General features: G+C 38.7%; 1 protein-coding gene across 7 annotated transcripts in view; it reads right to left on the bottom strand.

Moving 5' to 3' along the window:
• Positions 1-15,329: 15,329 nt before the first annotated feature.
• The window catches only part of LOC136871804 (serine/threonine-protein phosphatase 1 regulatory subunit 10), a 258,835-nt gene continuing 254,224 nt past the window's right edge, over positions 15,330-19,940 (bottom strand). For all 7 annotated transcript variants that reach the window (XM_068227211.1, XM_067145407.2, XM_068227213.1 and 4 more), the window contains one exon: positions 15,330-16,755. In XM_068227211.1, the coding sequence (XP_068083312.1) occupies positions 16,634-16,755 (122 nt within the window). In that variant the 3' untranslated portion in view covers positions 15,330-16,633. The remainder of the gene's footprint in view (positions 16,756-19,940) is intronic.

Genomic DNA, 19,940 nt, shown 5'->3' on the forward strand with positions numbered 1-19,940 from the left:
CACATGAAATTCTAGGTGTAAGGCTCATTTCTAAAGATAATAGGCAACTTGATATATTTGGAGTGTACAGACCGGGAAAGGGTAGCACTGACACGGATTCAGAATTATTTGATAAGATAATCAGCTATGTAGGAAACGACAAGGAAAGAAATGTGATTGTAGCGGGAGATCTGAATTTACCAGATGTCAATTGGGAAGGTAATGCGAATGACAGGAAGCATGACCAACAAATGGCAAATAAGTTAATATGGGAAGGACAGCTGATTCAGAAAGTGATGGAACCAACCAGAGGGAAAAATATCCTGGATGTCGTGCTGATAAAACCAGATGAGCTCTATAGAGAAACTGAAGTAATAGATGGTATTAGTGATCATGAAGCTGTTTTTGTCGCAGTTAAATATAAATGTGATAGAAAGGAAGGTCTTAAAAGTAGGACTATTAGGCAGAACCATATGGCTGATAAAGCAGGCATGCGGGAGTTTCTAAAAAGTAACTATGATTGGTGGAAAACGGTAAATAAGAATGTAAACAGACTCTGGGATGGGTTTAAAGAAAATGTTGAGGAATGCAAAAACAGGTTTGTACCTTTAAGGGAGGTAAGGAATGGTAAAGACCCACCTTATTATAATAGAGAAATAAAGAGACTAAGAAGAAGGTGCAGACTGGAAAGAAATAGAGTTAGAAATGGCTGTGGAAGTAAGGAGAAATTGAAGGAACTTACTAGAAAATTGAATCTAGCAAAGAAGGCAGCTAAGGATAACATGATGGCAAGCATAATTGGCAGTCATACAAATTTTAGTGAAAAATGGAAGGGTATGTATAGGTATTTTAAGGCAGAAACAGGTTCCAAGAAGGACATTCCAGGAATAATTAATGAACAAGGGGAGTGTGTATGTGAGGATCTTCAAAAGGCAGAAGTATTCAGTCAGCAGTATGTAAAGATTGTTGGTTACAAGGATAATGTCCAGATAAAGGATAAAGAAGTATTAAAATTTACATATGATAACAATGACATTTACAATAAGATACAAAAGTTGAAAACTAGAAAAGCAGTTGGAATTGATAAGATTTCTGGGGATATACTAAAGACAATGGGTTGGGATATAGTACCATATCTGAAGTGCTTATTTGATTATTGTTTGATCGGAGGGGCTATACCAGGTGCATGGAGAGTTGCTATAGTAGTCCCTGTGTATAAAGGAAAGGGTGATAGACATAAAGCTGAAAAAAACAGGCCAGTAAGTTTGACATGCATTGTATGTAAGCTTTGGGAAGGCATTCTTTCTGATTATATTAGACATGTTTGTGAATCTAGTAACTGGTTCGACAGAAGGCAGTTTGATTTTAGGAAAGGTTATTCCACTGAAGCCCAACTTGTAGGATTCCAGCAAGATATAGCAGATATCTTGGATTCAGGAGGTCAAATGGACTGTATTGCGATTGACCTGTCTAAAGCATTTGATAGGGTGGATCATGGGAGACTACTGGCAAAAATGAGTGCAATTGGACTAGACAAAAGAGTGACTGAATGTGACCTCGAAAATGTTGTGAGATGGACAGCAGGCAATGGTATGTTGATAAATGGGGTTAAAAGCCAGGTTGTGAGTTTCACAAATAGGAAAAGACCTCTCAGTTTTAATTACTGCATTGAAGGGGGTGAAAGTTCCTTTTGGGGATCATTGTAGGTATCTAGGTGTCAATATAAGGAAAGATCTTCATTGGGATAATCACATAAATGGGATTCTAAATAAAGGGTACAGATCTCTGCACATGGTTATGAGCATGTTTAGGGATTGTAGTAAGGATGTCAAGGAGAGGGCACATAAGTCTCTGGTAAGACCCCAACTAGAGTATGGTTCCAGTGTATGGGACCCTCACCAGGATTACCTGATTCAAGAACTGGAAAAAATCCAAAGAAAAGCAGCTCGATTTGTTCTGGGTGATTTCCGACAAAAGAGTAGCGTTACAAAAATGTTGCAAAGTTTGGGCTGGGAAGAATTGAGAGAAAGAAGGATTGCTGCTCGACTAAGTGGTATGTAATACCAATATAATGGTCCGTTATTGGACATTATAAATTTTCCAGCTAACTCATTCTTGGTTGCCTGCGTTTCGCCCTCATGTTCTAAGTTGGGCTCATCAGTTGGGACTTAGCACACCTCCCAAGATGCAAGGCTAGTGCATAATGTGGAGGCCATTGCATAGGCTACTTGAAGTCACCAGCAGTGCCAATGCACTATAAGAGCTATGTCTCATCTCCAAAAATTGATGCCTGACTGGCCATCAGATAATACAGATGTTGATTCCCATAGGGAACCTAAAATATTTGTCCTGAATGAGTAAATTTATAACACCAATATAATGGTCCGTTATTGGACATTATAAATTTTCCAGCTAACTCATTCTTGGTTGCCTGCGTTTTGCCCTCGTTGCTAAGTTGGGCTCATCAGTTGGGACTTGGCACACCTCCCAAGACACAAGGCTAGTGCATACTGTGGAGGCCACTGCATAGGCTACTTGAAGCCACCAGCAGTGCCATTGCACTATGAGAGCTATGTCTCATCTCCAAAAATTGACAAATATTTTAAGTTCCCTATGGGAATCAACATCTGTATTATCTGATGGCCAGGCAGGCATCAATTTTTGGAGATGAGACATAGCTCTCATAGTGCATTGGTACTGCTGGTGGCTTCAAGTAGCCTATGCAGTGGCCTCCACAGGATGCACTAGCCTTGCGTCTTGGGAGGTATGCTAAGTCCCAACTGATGAGCCCAACTTAGCACACGAGGGCGAAACGCAGGCAACCAAGAATGAGTTAGCTGGAAAATTTATAATGTCCAATAACGGACCATTATATTGGTATTATAAATTTACTCATTCAGGACAAATATTTTAAGTTCCCTATGGGAATCAACACCTGTATTATAAGTGGTACCGGGCGAGTTGGCTGTGCGCGTAGAGGCGCGCGGCTGTGAGCTTGCATCCGGGAGATAGTAGGTTCGAATCCCACTATCGGCAGCCCTGAAAATGGTTTTCCGTGGTTTCCCATTTTCACACCAGGCAAATGCTGGGGCTGTACCTTAATTAAGGCCACGGCCGCTTCCTTCCAACTCCTAGGCCTTTCCTATCCCATCGTCGCCATAAGACCTATCTGTGTCGGCGCGACGTAAAGCCCCTAGCAAAAAAAAAAAAAAAAAAATTATAAGTGGTATGTTCCGAGCTGTCAGCGGAGAGGTGGCGTGGAATGACATTAGTAGAAGTATAAGTTTGAGTGGCATTTATAAAAGTAGGAAAGATCACAATATGAAGATAAAGTTGGAACTCAAGAGGAAAAACTGGGGCAAATATTCATTTATAGGAAGCGGAGTTAGGGATTGGAATAATTTACCAAGGGAGATGTTCAATAAATTTCCAATTTCCTTGAAATCATTTAGGAAAAGGCTAGGAAAACAACAGATAGGGAATCTGCCACCTGGGCGACTGCCCTAAATTCAGATCAGTATTGATTGATTGATATTGATTGAATTAACATGAACCCTAAATATAAATTACCTTAATGGAAGAAGTGATTGGTGAGTTTTGAGAGCGTAAAGTGACGAGTGAATTTTTCTACAGATGCTTGTTATGTGCTCACTCCAATCTAGTGTGTCACTTATGATAATCCCAAGATTTTTTACTGACTTCTGAAATGGTATAGCTACACCACATAGCAAAAGTGAAGGCAATAACTTCTTATTAATGATATTCAGCTGCCTTTGTTGCCCTATTATAATAGCTTGTTTCTTTTTAGGACTAATTAATAAACAGTTCTTATTAGAATAGGAGCTAATCAGATTTAAAATAGAATTCATCTGATGAATTCCAAACTCAATATCAACAGCTTTACAGTGATAATATACTTGTAGATCATCTGCATATAAATGATACTTACAGTTACTGAAATGAGAAGATATATCAATGATATATAGAATAAACAGAAGAGGTCCAAGCACAGATCCCTGTGGGACACCTATTTGCTTCATCTTCCAGTCCGTGGTAATGCCGTTTATGACAACACGTCGCCAATTGGTGAGGTATGAAGCAAAGAGCTTGTGCGTAAGCCTTATTGGGAGTTTTTGAACGTGTCCATACAATTTCAATCTTAGTTTTCTAATATCTGCTGCCGAGTTGGACAGTTTCTGTGTTGCTTTATACTATTTCAGTCTGTATCGCTCTTCAGTTTTTTCTGGACCAAAAATTTTCGTTATGATCTTTTGTTCTTCCTTCAGAATGTTCTCTAGATCCCCGTTTCTATTGAGTACCAGCGTTTCGTTTGCATATACAGTTTCAGGTTTGATCACAGTATTGCAATGCCTGATATTTGTGTGTGTGTGTGTGGACATCTCATTTTTTTGTTGTAAATGTTGCATGTTCTCCATTAAGCTCTCTTCAGTTTCTGTAGGTGAACCCTGTTGGTTCTACAATTTCACCAAGGTACAGTACTTGAAGTGTAGAACCCGTTTTATCTGTCTGAATTTAGTGTCTAATTTCTGAATGTTGAATCTAGTACAAATGACCTTCAGTTTTCTCAAATGAAATTTGTACCCCAAATTTTTCAGCACATTACTTGAGGACTTCTATCTGTTTGATTACTGTGATTTCACTGTTCACCAGTATTGCTAGGTCATCTGCGAAAGCCAGACAACTGATCTTGATGTCATCTTTTGTTCTTCCGTGTTGAGTGGGTTTCCAGTGGTTCTGAATCTTTAGTTCTTTCTCCCACTCTCTAATAACTTTATCCAGGACAAGACTGAAGAGGAGTGGTGACAGTCCATCGCCTTGTCAAACACTGTTTTAACCTCAAAAGGACCTGATATCTCACCAATGAATTTTACTTTTGATTTTATGTCAGTGAGTGCTTGCTTGAAGAGGTTTATAGTCTTTGGGGCAAGTCCCTGTTCTTGTAGGATATAAAAATCGGACTGTCGGTTGATTGAATCGTACACACTCTTGAAATCAATTAACATTTAAATGATTGGACAGTTTCTGGTTTGCCCTATATTTCAGTGTAATTTTCAAATTGAAGATCTGTTCAGCACAGGAACACCCTGGTCAGAAGCCCGCTTGGTATTCGCCAATCTAATGTTCAAGTTACTCTTGTGTTCTTTGAAGCAGACATGTCGAGAGGGTAGTGTAAGTAACTTGAAGGAGGGAAATCCCTCTGTGGTTATTCACATCTTACCTGTCACCTTTCTTGTGTAGTGGGTGGATGAGTGCACATTTCCAGTCTTTAGGCAGTTTTTCCATTTTCCAAATGTCTGTGATGATTTTTGTGAGTTCCTTAAGTGTGTTTGGTCCTAGATTCTTTAGTAGTTCTGCTATGATTCCATTTTCTCCAGATGTCCTGTTATTTTTGAGTGTAAGGATGTCTCTGTGAATTTCTTCTTTCGTCGGTGGTTGAGATTCTGGGTTTGTGTATATGGGAGTCTCTTTGGGATATCTCAGTGGTGGTTCTGGACAATTGAATAGCTGAGAGAAGTACTGAGCCACCTCCTTGCAGTTATCTTGATTGGTCAGTGCAAGTTTGCCATCTTGTTTTCTGAAGCATAAATTCTGTGGGGTGTATCTTCGGATCTTTCCTGCAAATGTCCTATAGAAGTCTCGTGTGTTGTAGTCTCTGAATTTTTTTTCAGTAGAGTCTAATTGCTTCTTTATATGTCCCCTCTTAGTTCATCTGATTAATTTTGCAACTTGTTTTCTGGTTTCTAAAAAGTGTTGTTGAGTCTCATGGGATTTTCTACAGTTGTATTTTCCATTCTTTCAGTGCTTTTTCACATGCCGAGTCCACCATGGGGATTTTGTCTTCTTCTTCAGTGGGATTATCTTTTTGGATTTCTGTATGATCTTGGTGCACAACTGATCCCAAATGTTGGTCTGTTCTTTTCCCCATTCCTCTTTTATATTAGTCTCCAGGATCTTTTTTGTGTTGAATTTCTGAATTTGTGTTTTCTTATGGTGGATTCTCTTTGGGGTGAATTTGATTTCGATGCATGTTAGATGATGGTCTGAGTTGATATTTGCACCTCTACAGATTTGCACATCATGGACTTCTTTCTGATAAGGGCACGTTATGGCCATGTGGTCAATCTGCTATTCACTCATTGATTGTATGAGTGACCTCCAAGTCTTTTGTTTTCAGGGGTGTTTCCTTAGGGAGGTCAACATGATCTTCAAGTGTTTCTGTTGGTACAGCTGAATGAGTCTCGTACCATTCTAGTTGGTGAACTTATGTGCTGGGAAATTGCCTATAGTCTTTTGGCGTTCCTTTTCTCTGCCAATTTGAGCGATGAAGTCGCCTAGTAGAATCTTTGTGTCTTCTGTGGCAATTGCCGTCATGACCTTCTCAAGCTTGGTCCAGAACTGTTCAACCTTCAAGTGTTTCTTGTAGTCAATGTTTGTGGGAGCATGAGCATTAATCAGTGTGTACTTCTTGTTTGCGCACTGCACACGCATTGTCATGAGCCTGCTGTTCATGTGTGTGACTTCTTTGATTGAGCTGACTACACTCTTGTGCACTACAAATGCCATACCCAAGAGTGGGATGGCACCTGTTCCTATTCGTTTACTTGTTTTGCTTTTGAAGATAAGGTAATTACCATAGTCTAAGGTGTTCTCATCTGTGAACCATGTTTCCTGATGGGCTAGTATCGATTCCTCTTTTGTATTAATCTCCTGGATCTTTTTCGTGTTGAATTTCTGAATTTGTGTTTTCTTACGGTGGATTCTCTTTGGGGTGAATTTCACTTTGATGCACGTTAGATGATAATCCAAGTTTATATTTGCACATGAAGCTTTTGCTCTTTACCCAAATGTAATGAGACCATACCTCAGTAAAAACCTGACCAACGAGAAGAAAATATTTAACTACAGACTAACGAAAGCTAGAAGATTTGTTGAATGTGCCTTCAGTATATTAGCAAATAAATGGCAAATATTCCACTGTGCGCTTGATGTTAATTCTGTGTTCGCTAATAGTATGATTAAAACATGTTGTGCACTGCACAATTTTGTCAGGAAATGTGATGCAATGTGAAGACACAATAACATGCCCACTTTCAAGTATGCCTGCTTATGGAACATGAGGGAATCAAAATGGTATCAAAGTCAGAAATGATCTTCTAATTATTTCTGTAATAGTTATGGATCAATCCCTTGACAAAAAGACTATGCTTTCAGTACAAATTAATTCTGATTCTGACTCTTGTTTTCACAATGAATTCGAACGAGCTAATGCGGTGACTGTGTAATGATTGACAGCTACAGTAATTGCTACAGTACTGCAAATATGTAATACCGTCTCTGATTATAATTAAATGATTCAGTATAACACAATATAAGATTATGACATATATCCATGAATCCATGCAAAACAATGTATATAATAAGACCTTGATTCTTATGCAAAACCTAATGACTATTTAGGCCTACTGTAAGTTCCAGGCTCTGTTGGACGGACTTTGGATTACTATTTATAGTATTTTGTAGGAATATGTTCACTGTTTTAAGAAAAAATAATAAAGAAAATTATAAAATTATGGGACTTACTTTGTACTTACCTAATGCATTCCTTTCCATGCTGGACATATCTTCCCATTTGTCTCCCACAATACTTGGTGTTATGCTTGTCCATGCTTCTAGTTTTATGTTCCTATTTTTGTCACATCGTGTATTGTACAAACATAAGTACCTCTCCACTTCCAGAATGACACTTCAGTGTCCACATACTCCTTACTTCGTAAATGTACTACTGTTATATACATACATACGTTACATTATCATTATAGACTGTTATGCCTTTCAGCGTTCAGTCTGCAAGCCTCTGTGAATTTACTAAACGTTGCCACAATCTATTTGCAATTAGTGCTGTGACCTCATTTGGTTCTATACCTCTTATATTTAAATCATTAGAAACTGAGTCTAACCATCGTCATCTTGGTCTACCTCTACTTCTCTTACCCTCCATAACAGAGTCCATTATTCTCCTAAGTAATCTATCCTCCTCCATTCACCTCACATGACCCCACCACCAAAACAGGTTTATGCGTACAGATTCATCCATCAAGTTCATTCCTAAATGAGCCTTTATCTCCTCATTCCGAATACTCTCCTGCCATTGTTCCCACCTGTTTGTACCAGCAATCATTCTTGCTACTTTCACGTCTGTTACTTCTAACTAATGAATAAGATATCCTGAGTCCACCCAGCTTTCGTTCCCGTAAAGCAAATTTGGTCTGAAAACAGACTGATGTAAAGATAGTTTCGTCTGGGAGCTGACTTCCTTCTTACAGAATACTGTTGATCGCAACTGCGAGCTTACTGCATTAGCTTTACTACACCTTGATTCAATCTCACTTACTATATTACCATCCTGGGAGAACACACAACCTAAATACTTGAAATGATCGACCTGTTCTAGCTTTGTATCACCAATCTGACATGATGTAGATGTTGATTCCCATAGGGAACCTAAAATATTTTTCCCGAATGAGTAAATTTATAATACCAAATACCAAATTTATAATACCAATTCCAATACCAATTCCCTATGGGAATCAACACTACATCATTTGATGGCCAGGCAGGCATCTATTTTTGGAAATGAGACATAGCTCTCATAGTGCATGGCACTGCTGGTGGCTTCAAGTAGCCTACGCAGTGGCCTCCACGGTATGCACTAGCCTTGCGTCTTGGGTGGTGTGCTAAGTCCCAACTGACGAGCCTAACTTAGCACACGAGGGCGAAACGCAGGCAACCAAGAATGAGTTAGCTGGAAGATTTATAATGTCCAGTAACGGACCATTATATTGGTATTACCAATCTGACATTCAATTCTGTTGAATTTCTTACCTACTGACATCAATTTAGTCTTCAAGAGGCTTATTTTCATACCATACTCATTGCACCTGTTTTCAAGTTCCAACATATTAGACTGCAGGCTTTCGGCACAATCTGCCATTAAGACCAAGTCGTCAGCATAGGCTAGACTGCTTACTACATTTCCACCTAACTGAATCCCTCCCTGCCATTTTATACCTTTCAGCAGATGATCCATGTAAACTACGAACAGCAAAGGTGAAAGATTACAGCTTTGTCTAACCCCTGTAAGTACCCTAAACAAAGAACTCATTCTACCATCAATTTTCACTGAAGCCCAATTGTCAACATAAATACCTTTGGTTGGTTGTAATAATCTACCTTTAATTCCATAGTCCCCCAGTATGCCGAACATCTTTTCCCTCGGTACCCTGTCATATGCTTTCTCTAGATCTACGAAACATAAACACAACTGCCTATTCCTCTCGTAGCATTTTTCAATTACCTGGCGCATACTGAAAATCTGATCCTGACAGCCCCTCTGTGGTCTGAAACCACACTGGTTTTCATCCAACTTCCTCTCAACGACTGATCGCACCCTCCCTTCCAACATGCCAGTGAATACTTTGCCTGGTATACTACTCAATGAGATACCTCGATAGTTGTTGCAATCCTTCCTGTTCCCTTGCTTATAAATAGGTGCAATTACTGCTTTTGTCCAATCTGAAGGTACCTTACCATCACTCCATGCTAATCTTACTACTTTATGAAGCCATTTCATTCCTGCCTTCTCACTATACTTCCCCATTTCAGGTCTGATTTCATCTATTCCGGCTGCTTTATGACAATGGAGTTTATTTACCATCCTTTCTACTTCCTCAAGCATAATTTCCTCTCTGAAGATCCAGAGAAACTGAGAAAAGCCATTACGGTCTCAGTTTCAATGACGGTGAAATCCTGACATTCACCTCCCCGTGGTATAGAGGGGTCAACAACTGTTTATGACAATTTTGTTATATGCAGGCAGCTAACGAATGAAGGGACCAAGTATCTTCCTGTATAAGAAGATCCCCTCTACCAAGTACCAACAGTCTCCTTGAGGGTGAATGAGCAGGTAGAGGTTAGGGCACTCTATTGTCCTTGGGACAGGAAATGGTCCCAAAAGGCGGAAGAACCTACAACTGGTCAACGGCATTAGGATGCGGAAGGCAATGGGAAACCACTGCATTAAAGATCCAGAAGGATATCCCTTTAAGTTTATATGGCATGGCTCTGTTTAGAGTAAAATTATTATCCTGAGTTTCTATTCCCTCATTCAGATCACCGGGGGGGAATGCTTTGAACGCTGATATGACTAGAGAGCCCAGCAGTTTTGGAAAAGTGTACGACAACAAAGTTCGAATTGAAGGCCATCCGAAGATGACACAACTGCACTTCAGAAGACTATGTGGACCGCCAACCACCGCTAGGAGAAGGCGCCTTAAGAAGAAGTAGCATAATTTCACCAACATCATTTTCCTCCTCCCCATGAGCTTGCCCACCAGGAAGATATTCTTTTACATTGAGAAGGTGTTCAAAATATTCCCTCCACCTCTCCAGTGATTCCCTGGGATCTATTATGAGTTCACCTGAATTACTCAAAACACTGTTCATTTCCTCCTTCCCTCCCTTCCTAAGATTCTTTATTACTGTCCAAAAAGGTTTACCTGCTGCTTGACCTAGCCTTTCCAGGTTATTACCAAAATTTTTCCAAGACTTCTTTTTGGATTCAACAACTATTTGTTTTGCTCCGTTTCTTTCATCTACGTACAAATCCCTGTCTGTCTCGGCCCTTGTTTGGAGCCATTTCTGATAAGCCTTCTTTTTACGTTTACAAACTGCTCTAACTTCATCATTCCACCAAGATGTTCGCCTTTTCCCATCTTTACACACAGTCGTTCATAGGCATTCCCTTGCTGTTTCTACTACAGCATCCCTGTATGCCACCCATTCTTTTTCTATATCCTGACCCTGCTTGCAGTCTACTGTTTGAAACTTCTCACTAATCATATCCATGTACTTCTAATTTCCTCGTCCTGGAGATTTTCTACCCTTATTCGTTTGCAAACAGATTTCACTTTCTCTACCCTAGGCCTAGAGAAACTTAGTTCACTACAGATCAGATAGTGGTCTGTATCATCAAAAAATCCCAGGAAAACTCGTACATTCCTAACAGATTTCCTGAATTCGAAGTCAGTTAGGATATAGTCTATTATGGATCTGGTACCCCTAGACTCCATGTGTAACGGTGAATAGCCTTATGCTTGAAGAATGTATTCGTAACTGCTAAACCCATACTAGCACAGAAGTCCAGCAAATGCTTCCCATTCCCATTAGCTTCCGTATCTTCCCCACATTTACCAATTACCCTTTCGCATCCTTCAGTTCTATTTCCAACTCTCTGATTGATATTGCCCATTAGTACTATTCTATCCTTGCAGTTGACCCTGACCACGATGTCACTCATTTCTTCATAAAACTTTTCAACTTCATCCTCATCTGCACCCTCACATGGTGAATACACTGAGACAATTCTCGTCCTAATTCCTCCAACTGACAAATCTACCCACATCATTCGCCCATTTACTTGCCTAACAGAAACTATGTTGTGTGCAATGGTATTCCTGATAAACAGCCCTACCCCATACTCTGCCCTTCTCTTTCCAACACCCGTCAAGTACACTTTATAATCTCCTATCTCTTCCTTGTTAGCTCCTCTTACCCGAATATCACTTACTCCTAGCACATCCAGATGCATCCTCTTAGCTGACTCAGCCAGTTCTACTTTCTTTCTTCCTTCCTTCCTTCCATAAGTGCCATTAATATTGATAGCTCCCCATCGAATTCCATTTTGTTCGCCAAGTTCTTTCCAAGGAGTCCCTCGCCTGTCAAATGGGCGTGGGATTCCATTACTCCCATAGGTCCGAGGCTTGCTTAACATGTTGAGAGCTCAGTAAATTCATGAAGCAGGATGCTATCCTACTTACACATAGTCCAAGTGAGGATCTCTCCTCAAACGGGTTTAGGACCAACGGTGGATTGTATAGTCCTAGCTGCCTGAGCACAAGTAGGGCCATGATTCAGAATATGTCCGAGATGCCCATTCCCATTCCATAGCAACTGGTATCCCGACTCTCAGGACCACTTACTAGGCCACTCAGCCATTGCCCATGGTTCACAAACTAGTACGTGACTACAGTAACCCACACCATGAACCACGTTACATATACATAATGAACAAAAATTAAATACACAGTAAATACCGCCTCTTGTGGTCACTGTCCAACAGCTTATGCAGTGAAAGAAATGGGCTAGCCTATCCCTTAAACAGCAAGACCTTGAACTGCTTCCGGCGAACTGCATTTACTACAACACGAGGTGCACATTTTTTCTCCTGCATTTGTTGCCGAATTACAACAGCATTAACAGCTCGTGTGGCCGTAGCCAGAGTGCGTGAATTGTAACCTGAACCACCCTGCAGAACCTAACAAGCCTGAAAACGTCATCCCAGTCCAGTACCAAGACCTCCCTTCCTCCTCCCAAGCCGGATTCTACCCCCATCATTCCACCCACGACCATCTCTTCCACATCTCTGCCCCTCTCCATTCCTATCTCCATCCCCGAATAACCGCAGCTCTAGTATGCCTAGATGTAGCCAGAGCCTTTGACTCTGTCTCGCATTCTGGGCTGCTATTTAAACTTTGACACTTCCCACTCCCTATTACCGTTATTTGCTTCATTTTCAATTATCTCAAATTTCAAACTACCCAAATCAACATCCATGGGACACGTTCCTGCCCCTTTCCTTTGACCGCAGGCATAGCGCAAGGGTCGCCACTTTCCCCCCTCTTATACATTTTATACACCCTGATCCTCCCCTCCGTCTCTATCAATATGCTGCTGACCTCGCTATCCTGGCCCTAACTCCAACTACTAAAACACTAACGAAACATTTGCAGATTTAGCTCTCTACTCTTGAAACCTGGCATATCACAGCTAACCCATCCAAAACTCAACTAATTTTTTCCGTAAGAAATCCCGCCTTTGTAAACCTACATGTCCACCTATGTATAATACCTCACTAACAGAGACTAACTTACTAACCTATCTTGGAATTAAATTCCAAAATAATCTTAAATGGAACCTCCATATTACCCATATTTACAAATGGTCTCTTCAACGTTTCTGAGCCCTATGTACTACGTCATACGTGGGGTCTCAAACATCCCCAAGTCCTCCAAGTTTACAAACCCTTTATTCGTCCAATAGTTATTTACGGTTCAATGATCTGGCTCACAGCTGACTGTATACACAATTACATAAACTGGACAGACATGCTATGCGTACTGCATATCACCTACCGCTCGATACCCCGTCTGCCAACTTCCAACCCCTCTATTCCTTTCCTAGTATTTGGGTAGCACACTTTCACAATCTCTGCTTGAAATACCTTAAAGCCGGCCATACTACTTATAATCCATCTATCCTTGAAGCCTTTCCCCTCTGGCTACCAACATTCTAAACAACAATCGCATCCTTGGAAATTACCATCTCTTTCCCCCTCCAATCACGAAGCTTCCTCTTCCTGTCACCACTGCTTCTATATTATTTACTATTCCTACACGTCACAATGTTCCTGGCTGCAGTGGTGCATACCCCATAAGCTGAACGACTGAGTTTTCAGGGCACTAGCATGCTATCGCCTTCATATTCATTGCACATGTTATTTTCTATCATTTCTCACTATTACTATCATTATACATTGCATTATCCATAGTTCTTGTAAATTAAAAGCATATCCTATTTTCGTATTACTCAAACACTTTCAGTGTACACTACAGGTTATCTTATTATTATCTTATCACATTTATTTTTTTCTTATCATTTCTATCATTTTTGTTATTATTATTATCATCTTTTCATAGTGTTTCCTCATCCTGTCTATTCTCAGTTGTATGCTGCTCAAGGTGGTGATGATTATAATCATTCTACTGTACTTATTATTATTATTAGTCTTTTCATATCCTTATTATATTCAATGATATTGTTAATATTATTATTATTCTTGAGTTTATTCTTTTTTTTCCATTCTTATTATGTATTGTCATTATTATTATTATTTTCCCTATTACTTGTGTACCAATATTCCTGTCTGCTGTTTGTTTTCTTTTATTGTGATCAGTGTTTTCTCTTCTGAGTTATAATAGTGCCCAAGGACTTGGCACAAGAAACATTTTAGTTTATTCCCCACATGCTTGTGTGATATTTTGTTTAATTTTCCTGTGTTCAGTATTAAGTGCTAGCGGGGGGTTAATACGGGCACACTCTGGGGTCTGCGATGGGTGGTTCCGGTTGCCTCTGCGCCAACTCCATTACCCTTCCTTCACGTATGTACGACACATACCTCAATCTTTCACCTTTTTATAATCAATAATGAACAAATATCTCTTGGCCTAAGAGCTACCAGTTTAGCTGTGGCCCACCTGCACTCCCAGTGGGAGGCAGGAATGAAATAACCTACTGATGATGATGCTCCCTCCTGTGGCAATACATGGAACTTCGTCATGCACTTCCAGGCCTTGCTGAGATAGGGCAGTTGCAATCTTTGCCCAGATTCTGGGATATCTGGTGTTTCTAAGAAACTCCCCTCTTGGACAAGAACGGAGAATGTGTGCAAGGGTTTCCATCTTGGCTTCATCCTTGGAGGGCATGCACTGCAACTACATTATATTGCAGCTTGAGGGCTTCTGTCCACTCAGATCTCGGCAAACTGCTCAGAGTCTCAATCCAACGGTTCGATCGCATATATTCTTGATGGAGTACAGTTCCTTTTTCATGAACATTCAGTTCAGACCATTTATCATACTCCTGCTTTCTTAACAGCCCTCTTAATTCTTTGCTGTTTTTGGTATGTTCCTCTGTTTCATTGGTCTGACAAAGTTTTGTAATGCAACTCCTTTCCTCAACATTAAGATCATGTGTTTTCACAATATATTAATTTCCTGACTTTCTGAGAACGTGGCATAAGTTTAGATGTAACATTTTAATAATGGATCAGAAGCGTGCATACTTTTCTCTAGAGTCTCAAGAGTTGGGTTTTGTCAGCAAGACATCAATAAGTTCGAGACATGTGCTCTCGTTTCATATCCCTAGTAATCTATGATTTCCCTAACCCCACACACAAACTTTTCTTGCAGTCTGGAGTACTGAAATCTATAGAATTCACAACCCACCTTATGCAGAAAAATCCATGGAATTGCATCTAGGGTTAGAGAAGTCCGAACTTAAGTTGTTCTGTTATCATATGCATGTTTTGCAGCAATTATTACTTGTAAAGTAACTGTATATGGAAGTTGCTTCCATGAAGTATCTTTTCAGTTTCAATTTTATGATCAGCAAAGCATAAAAATAATTGAGGAGGAAATAAATAAATAAGGCTATAATTTTCAATTAATTTATATATTCAATGAAAATCGTATAAATCATACTATACAAAGACATAATGCTCCACATATCATTATATACCATTTTATTTACATAACCAACATTTTAAACACTCATTGCAATGTTGACTCCCTGAACCTTTAAAAATATACATATAGGTAGGTACCAACAAAGATCTGTTTGGGAACAGAATACGGGAAGTCTGACAGGAAGATGTCATAGGAAGAGAAAATAAATCAAGAAATAAAAGAGAGATGCTTGAATTTTTCAGCATTAAGAATTTAATATACAGTAAATGGAAAAAGGATCAGTAAATGTATGATGTAACTTCCCTCATTCTGTATCCTCCCAAGGCAGAAATGAATTTAATAGTTATGTTACCATAATTTCTTCAGATAAATATTATCATTTTATTAATGGATCTTATTGCTATCAACCACCTCAATATGAGGCAAAATTTTATTTTCCAGTTCAATTCCAAAGTTATACAAGTGAAATGCCCTAGTCTGGAAACAAACTGCATGCAGGTTTATTACCCACCAATAAATTAATTTAATATAGTGTAAAAAAGGTTTGGTATGATCTTGGAATTGAACAGGAAGCTTATAACTCTGATATAATATGGAATTTTACTTGCATGCTTATAGCAAACTCTTCTCGGAAAAGTCTACACATTGCAATTGGAATTAAAATTACAATGATTGATGAATAAACAAATTTGTTTCAAATTAACATTACATATGTATTTCGTACAAAATAGCTCCTTCGTAAATGATTAGCTGCATAACTGGTCACAGAATTCCGTATTTACAACTTCAAAAATAAATAAATTAATATAACTTGCTTTGGTTTGTCATTTTACCACTGTCATCTCCTATTCTGCAATGTCAACGCACTAAGTCTTTCTCACTCGAATGTCCAATTAACACTGCTTTAGGAGTCCATATCAATACAGTAGTGTAATCAGTTATTCAAATTCATACGATTCGAAGTACAAAAGTAAAATAGCACCAAGATGATTCATTTCATAACATAAACACACAATAGTAATAACCCACACTCATTCTCTTTTCATTTTTCACATTGGCTGCTGAGGGTAAGCATTCTAAGAATGTTCCCTCAAAAATAACATCACAACTGTGAGGATATGCATTCTTAAATGTCTCCTACAAATTCATCACAAAACACTTCACGTAAGTAGAGTACTTATTGCTTTGCAGACATATCTGCAATATGCAAATATACATCTTCACAATGAGATCAATTCACAGAGAGTGAACATTTTGATAATAAATCTAGATTAGTACTGGGGACCATTCACCCCGGGATGCAAATATGGGCACTTTTCAGCAAGCCGACAATAGCCTCCTCGAAAGTGCTTGCAAACTGTCCGGCTCGGTCCACCCCAGTTACCACCACGACCTGTAACACATTTATTAACATAATATTATTATTACAAAATGTAAGAATCATTCTGTATTGACAGTTTTGACTTTACTAAGGAAACAATTAAATGTATCCTCCTAATTCAATACATAACATAATTCCATAATTTCATATGAATACTATTGCTCCATCTAGACCATGAAAAATATATGATTAATCACTGTTCAGCGTTTCACATTATAAATATAAAAATACATTATAAATATACACCCTCTTAAGCCATTCAATCACAGTAACATGCTCTGAAATCACAGACTGTATCATGATTGTAATAATATGGGCTCACGCATAGTTTATTAAGTTATCTGATACTGGTCATTACAGTATCCTACTTTCTTCCATTATATCTTTCCTAACACAAAAGGATAAACAATCCTAGTTTTTTGTTACACAATTTCATTACAGCTCTTCTTTTGACATATCAGTCTCACACCTTGTTCCCAAGGCAATAACATCTATATCATGTAAATATGCTGTCAAGTACAAAAGAAATTAAGAAAGAACGAGAGGAATGGGGAACGCAATGTATGCCAAGCGATAAGGTCTCTTCCCGGTGGGTGATTGTGACATTTATAATTTTTTAGATTCTGGCAATGTCCGCCAGATTGCGCTGAAATTTTAAGAATTTTAAGAATTCACAAACCATCTTATGCAGAAAAATCCACGGAACTGCATCTAGGGTTAGAGAAGTCCGAACATAAGTTGTTCTGTTATCAGATGCATGTTTTGCAGCAATTATTACTTGTAAAGTAACTGTATATGGAAGTTGCTTCCATGAAGTATCTTTTCAGTTTCAATTTTATGAACAGCAAAGCAGAAAAATAATTGAGGAGGAAATAAATGAATAAGGCTATAATTTTCAATTAATTTATATATTCAATGAAAATCGTATAAATCATACTATACAAAGACTTAATGCTCCACATATCAAAGATATAATGGAAGAAAGTAGGATACTGTAATGACTAGTATCAGATAACTTAATAAACTATGCGTGAGCCCATATTATTACAATCATGATACAGTTTGTGATTTCAGAGCATGTTACTGTGATTGAATGGCTTAAGAGGGTGTATATTTATAAAATAACTTGAGAGCAAAAAACGAAAAGTAGTGATAGCAGCCATGAGTGATTTTCTTAAACCCACATTTCTGGCGAGAGTTACTGGGATGTTGGGGATAGTACAAACACCCAGTCTCCAGGTCAAAGATCAGTCACTATTTCATGATAGTTTTCTGCTTGATGATTTCCGAGAAAACTAGAACAGATATTTTCCAGTGGATTTAACAGTTTCTCAAATTTGTCATCACTGATTATTCATTTTATTTGTGGCCCTGTAAAAATGCCTTCCTTCATTCTTGCAGTTTTTAATATGCAATGGAGGTAAATGCACTTTTTCAGGATTATCAATGGGGTATTCGACATATTTTTGTTGCTTGGAATACTATATTCATGTTTCGTGAGACTTCCAATCCTTGGGAGTCCCATTCACATAAGAAACAGCAGAACTTGGTGTATACAAGTTGGAAACCGAGTTATAAAGCTATGAACTTCAAATCTCCACAGATATCCCAGTATGAAGGTTATGCTGAAAGTTTTTAGCAGCGCGTAAACCATAATTCTGAGGACAATGGGATTATTTTCATTTGAAAGAGCAATGTTTTTCGACCTTGGAACATGCGCGTGCAATCCCTCCTAGCGGTAGTTCCTCCACAGCGAGGGAAGAAAGCACAGGCAGTGCTGAGCCAGACAAGGTGCAAGATGGATCTGTTGCGCCGCGATTTTCGAGCAATGATTTTTTATGATTATAAAAAGAAATTAAGTGCCGAAGAATGCCATTCTTCTTTGCTGTGCGTTTTTGGTGAGGCTACCCCTTCTAGAGCCACAGTTGGAAATTGGTTTCGCGAGTATTCAAGGGGTCGGCAGTCAAATTGTTGTTTCACAAATAAAATTTTTTTCTCACACTCTGTTACAAACTTTCGGGATAGTCCTCGTATACTGGATTGTTTCTAACAGTATTTTCATATGTCTCTTTCACATCAGTGGTATGCATTAGAGGTAGTAATGAATATTTATTGCCACTGTGCAAAAGTACAGCCTTTAAATTCACTTCTGATGAGTCTATGAACAACTGGCACTCATTCGGCTGGTGTTGATATCTAAGACCCTCCTTTACCAAACAAATTTTTTTTTTTTTGCTATTGGCTTTACGTCGCACCGACACAGATAGGTCTTATGGCGACAATGGGGCAGGAAATGATAGGACTGGGAAGGACGTAGCCTTAATTAAGGTACAGCCCCAGCATTTGCCTGGTATGAAAATGGGAAACCACGGAAAACCATCTTCAGGGCTGCCGACAGTGGGGTTCGAACCCACTATCTCCTGAATACTGGATACTGGCCGCACTTAAGCGACTGCAGCTATCTAGCTTGGTCAAACAAATATTAGTAGAATAAACTACATCTTTCTTTTTAGAGAGGTAGTGTTTAAAATCACTACTATGACTACGATAAGTGCATATCCTAGTATTTTTGTTGGGTAAATTCCAACCTCTGAGCCTGGAACGTAAAACTTCAGCCAGTTTTTTGACAACTTTAAATTCTGAATAAGATCATTAAGATTTTCTTGAGTTAAAAAGTGAGGTTCTGATGAACTATATTTTTTTTTACTATTTACTTTACTTCGCACCGACACAGATAGGTCTTATGCGATCAAATCAAATCAAAATCTCTTTATTTGCAAATGAGGTGTCTACCTCGGTGGCAAATAGTACTCTAAAATACATTATTGCCAAGCACTAAATTTTAAATTAACAAGAGAAGAAGAAAATGTTTCTAGAAAACAATAATATACAATTTATGCTAACAATTTTTTGTATTAAACATACAGATCATCCTTAATAAATTTATATTGTTTACAAAATTCTACTCATAATATCTCCTATACTTACAATCATAGTCAACTCATATACAGTATGTGGAATTACTTCAAATAATACTAGGCAACTGGTATAAGATTAAAATTTACATTGCATTTATTTACTTTTTTTTAAAACCCATTTTGGAACCTAAGTAGCATAATGACCTGCTGCGTCTTAACCAGAGCCCCTTTTGCCACCACTTTTCAGAGTTCCTGAAGGGCCTTCACAGCTACCGTAGC

The sequence above is a fragment of the Anabrus simplex genome, chromosome 4 (assembly GCF_040414725.1).
Source record: "Anabrus simplex isolate iqAnaSimp1 chromosome 4, ASM4041472v1, whole genome shotgun sequence".
Lineage (NCBI taxonomy): Eukaryota > Metazoa > Arthropoda > Insecta > Orthoptera > Tettigoniidae > Anabrus > Anabrus simplex.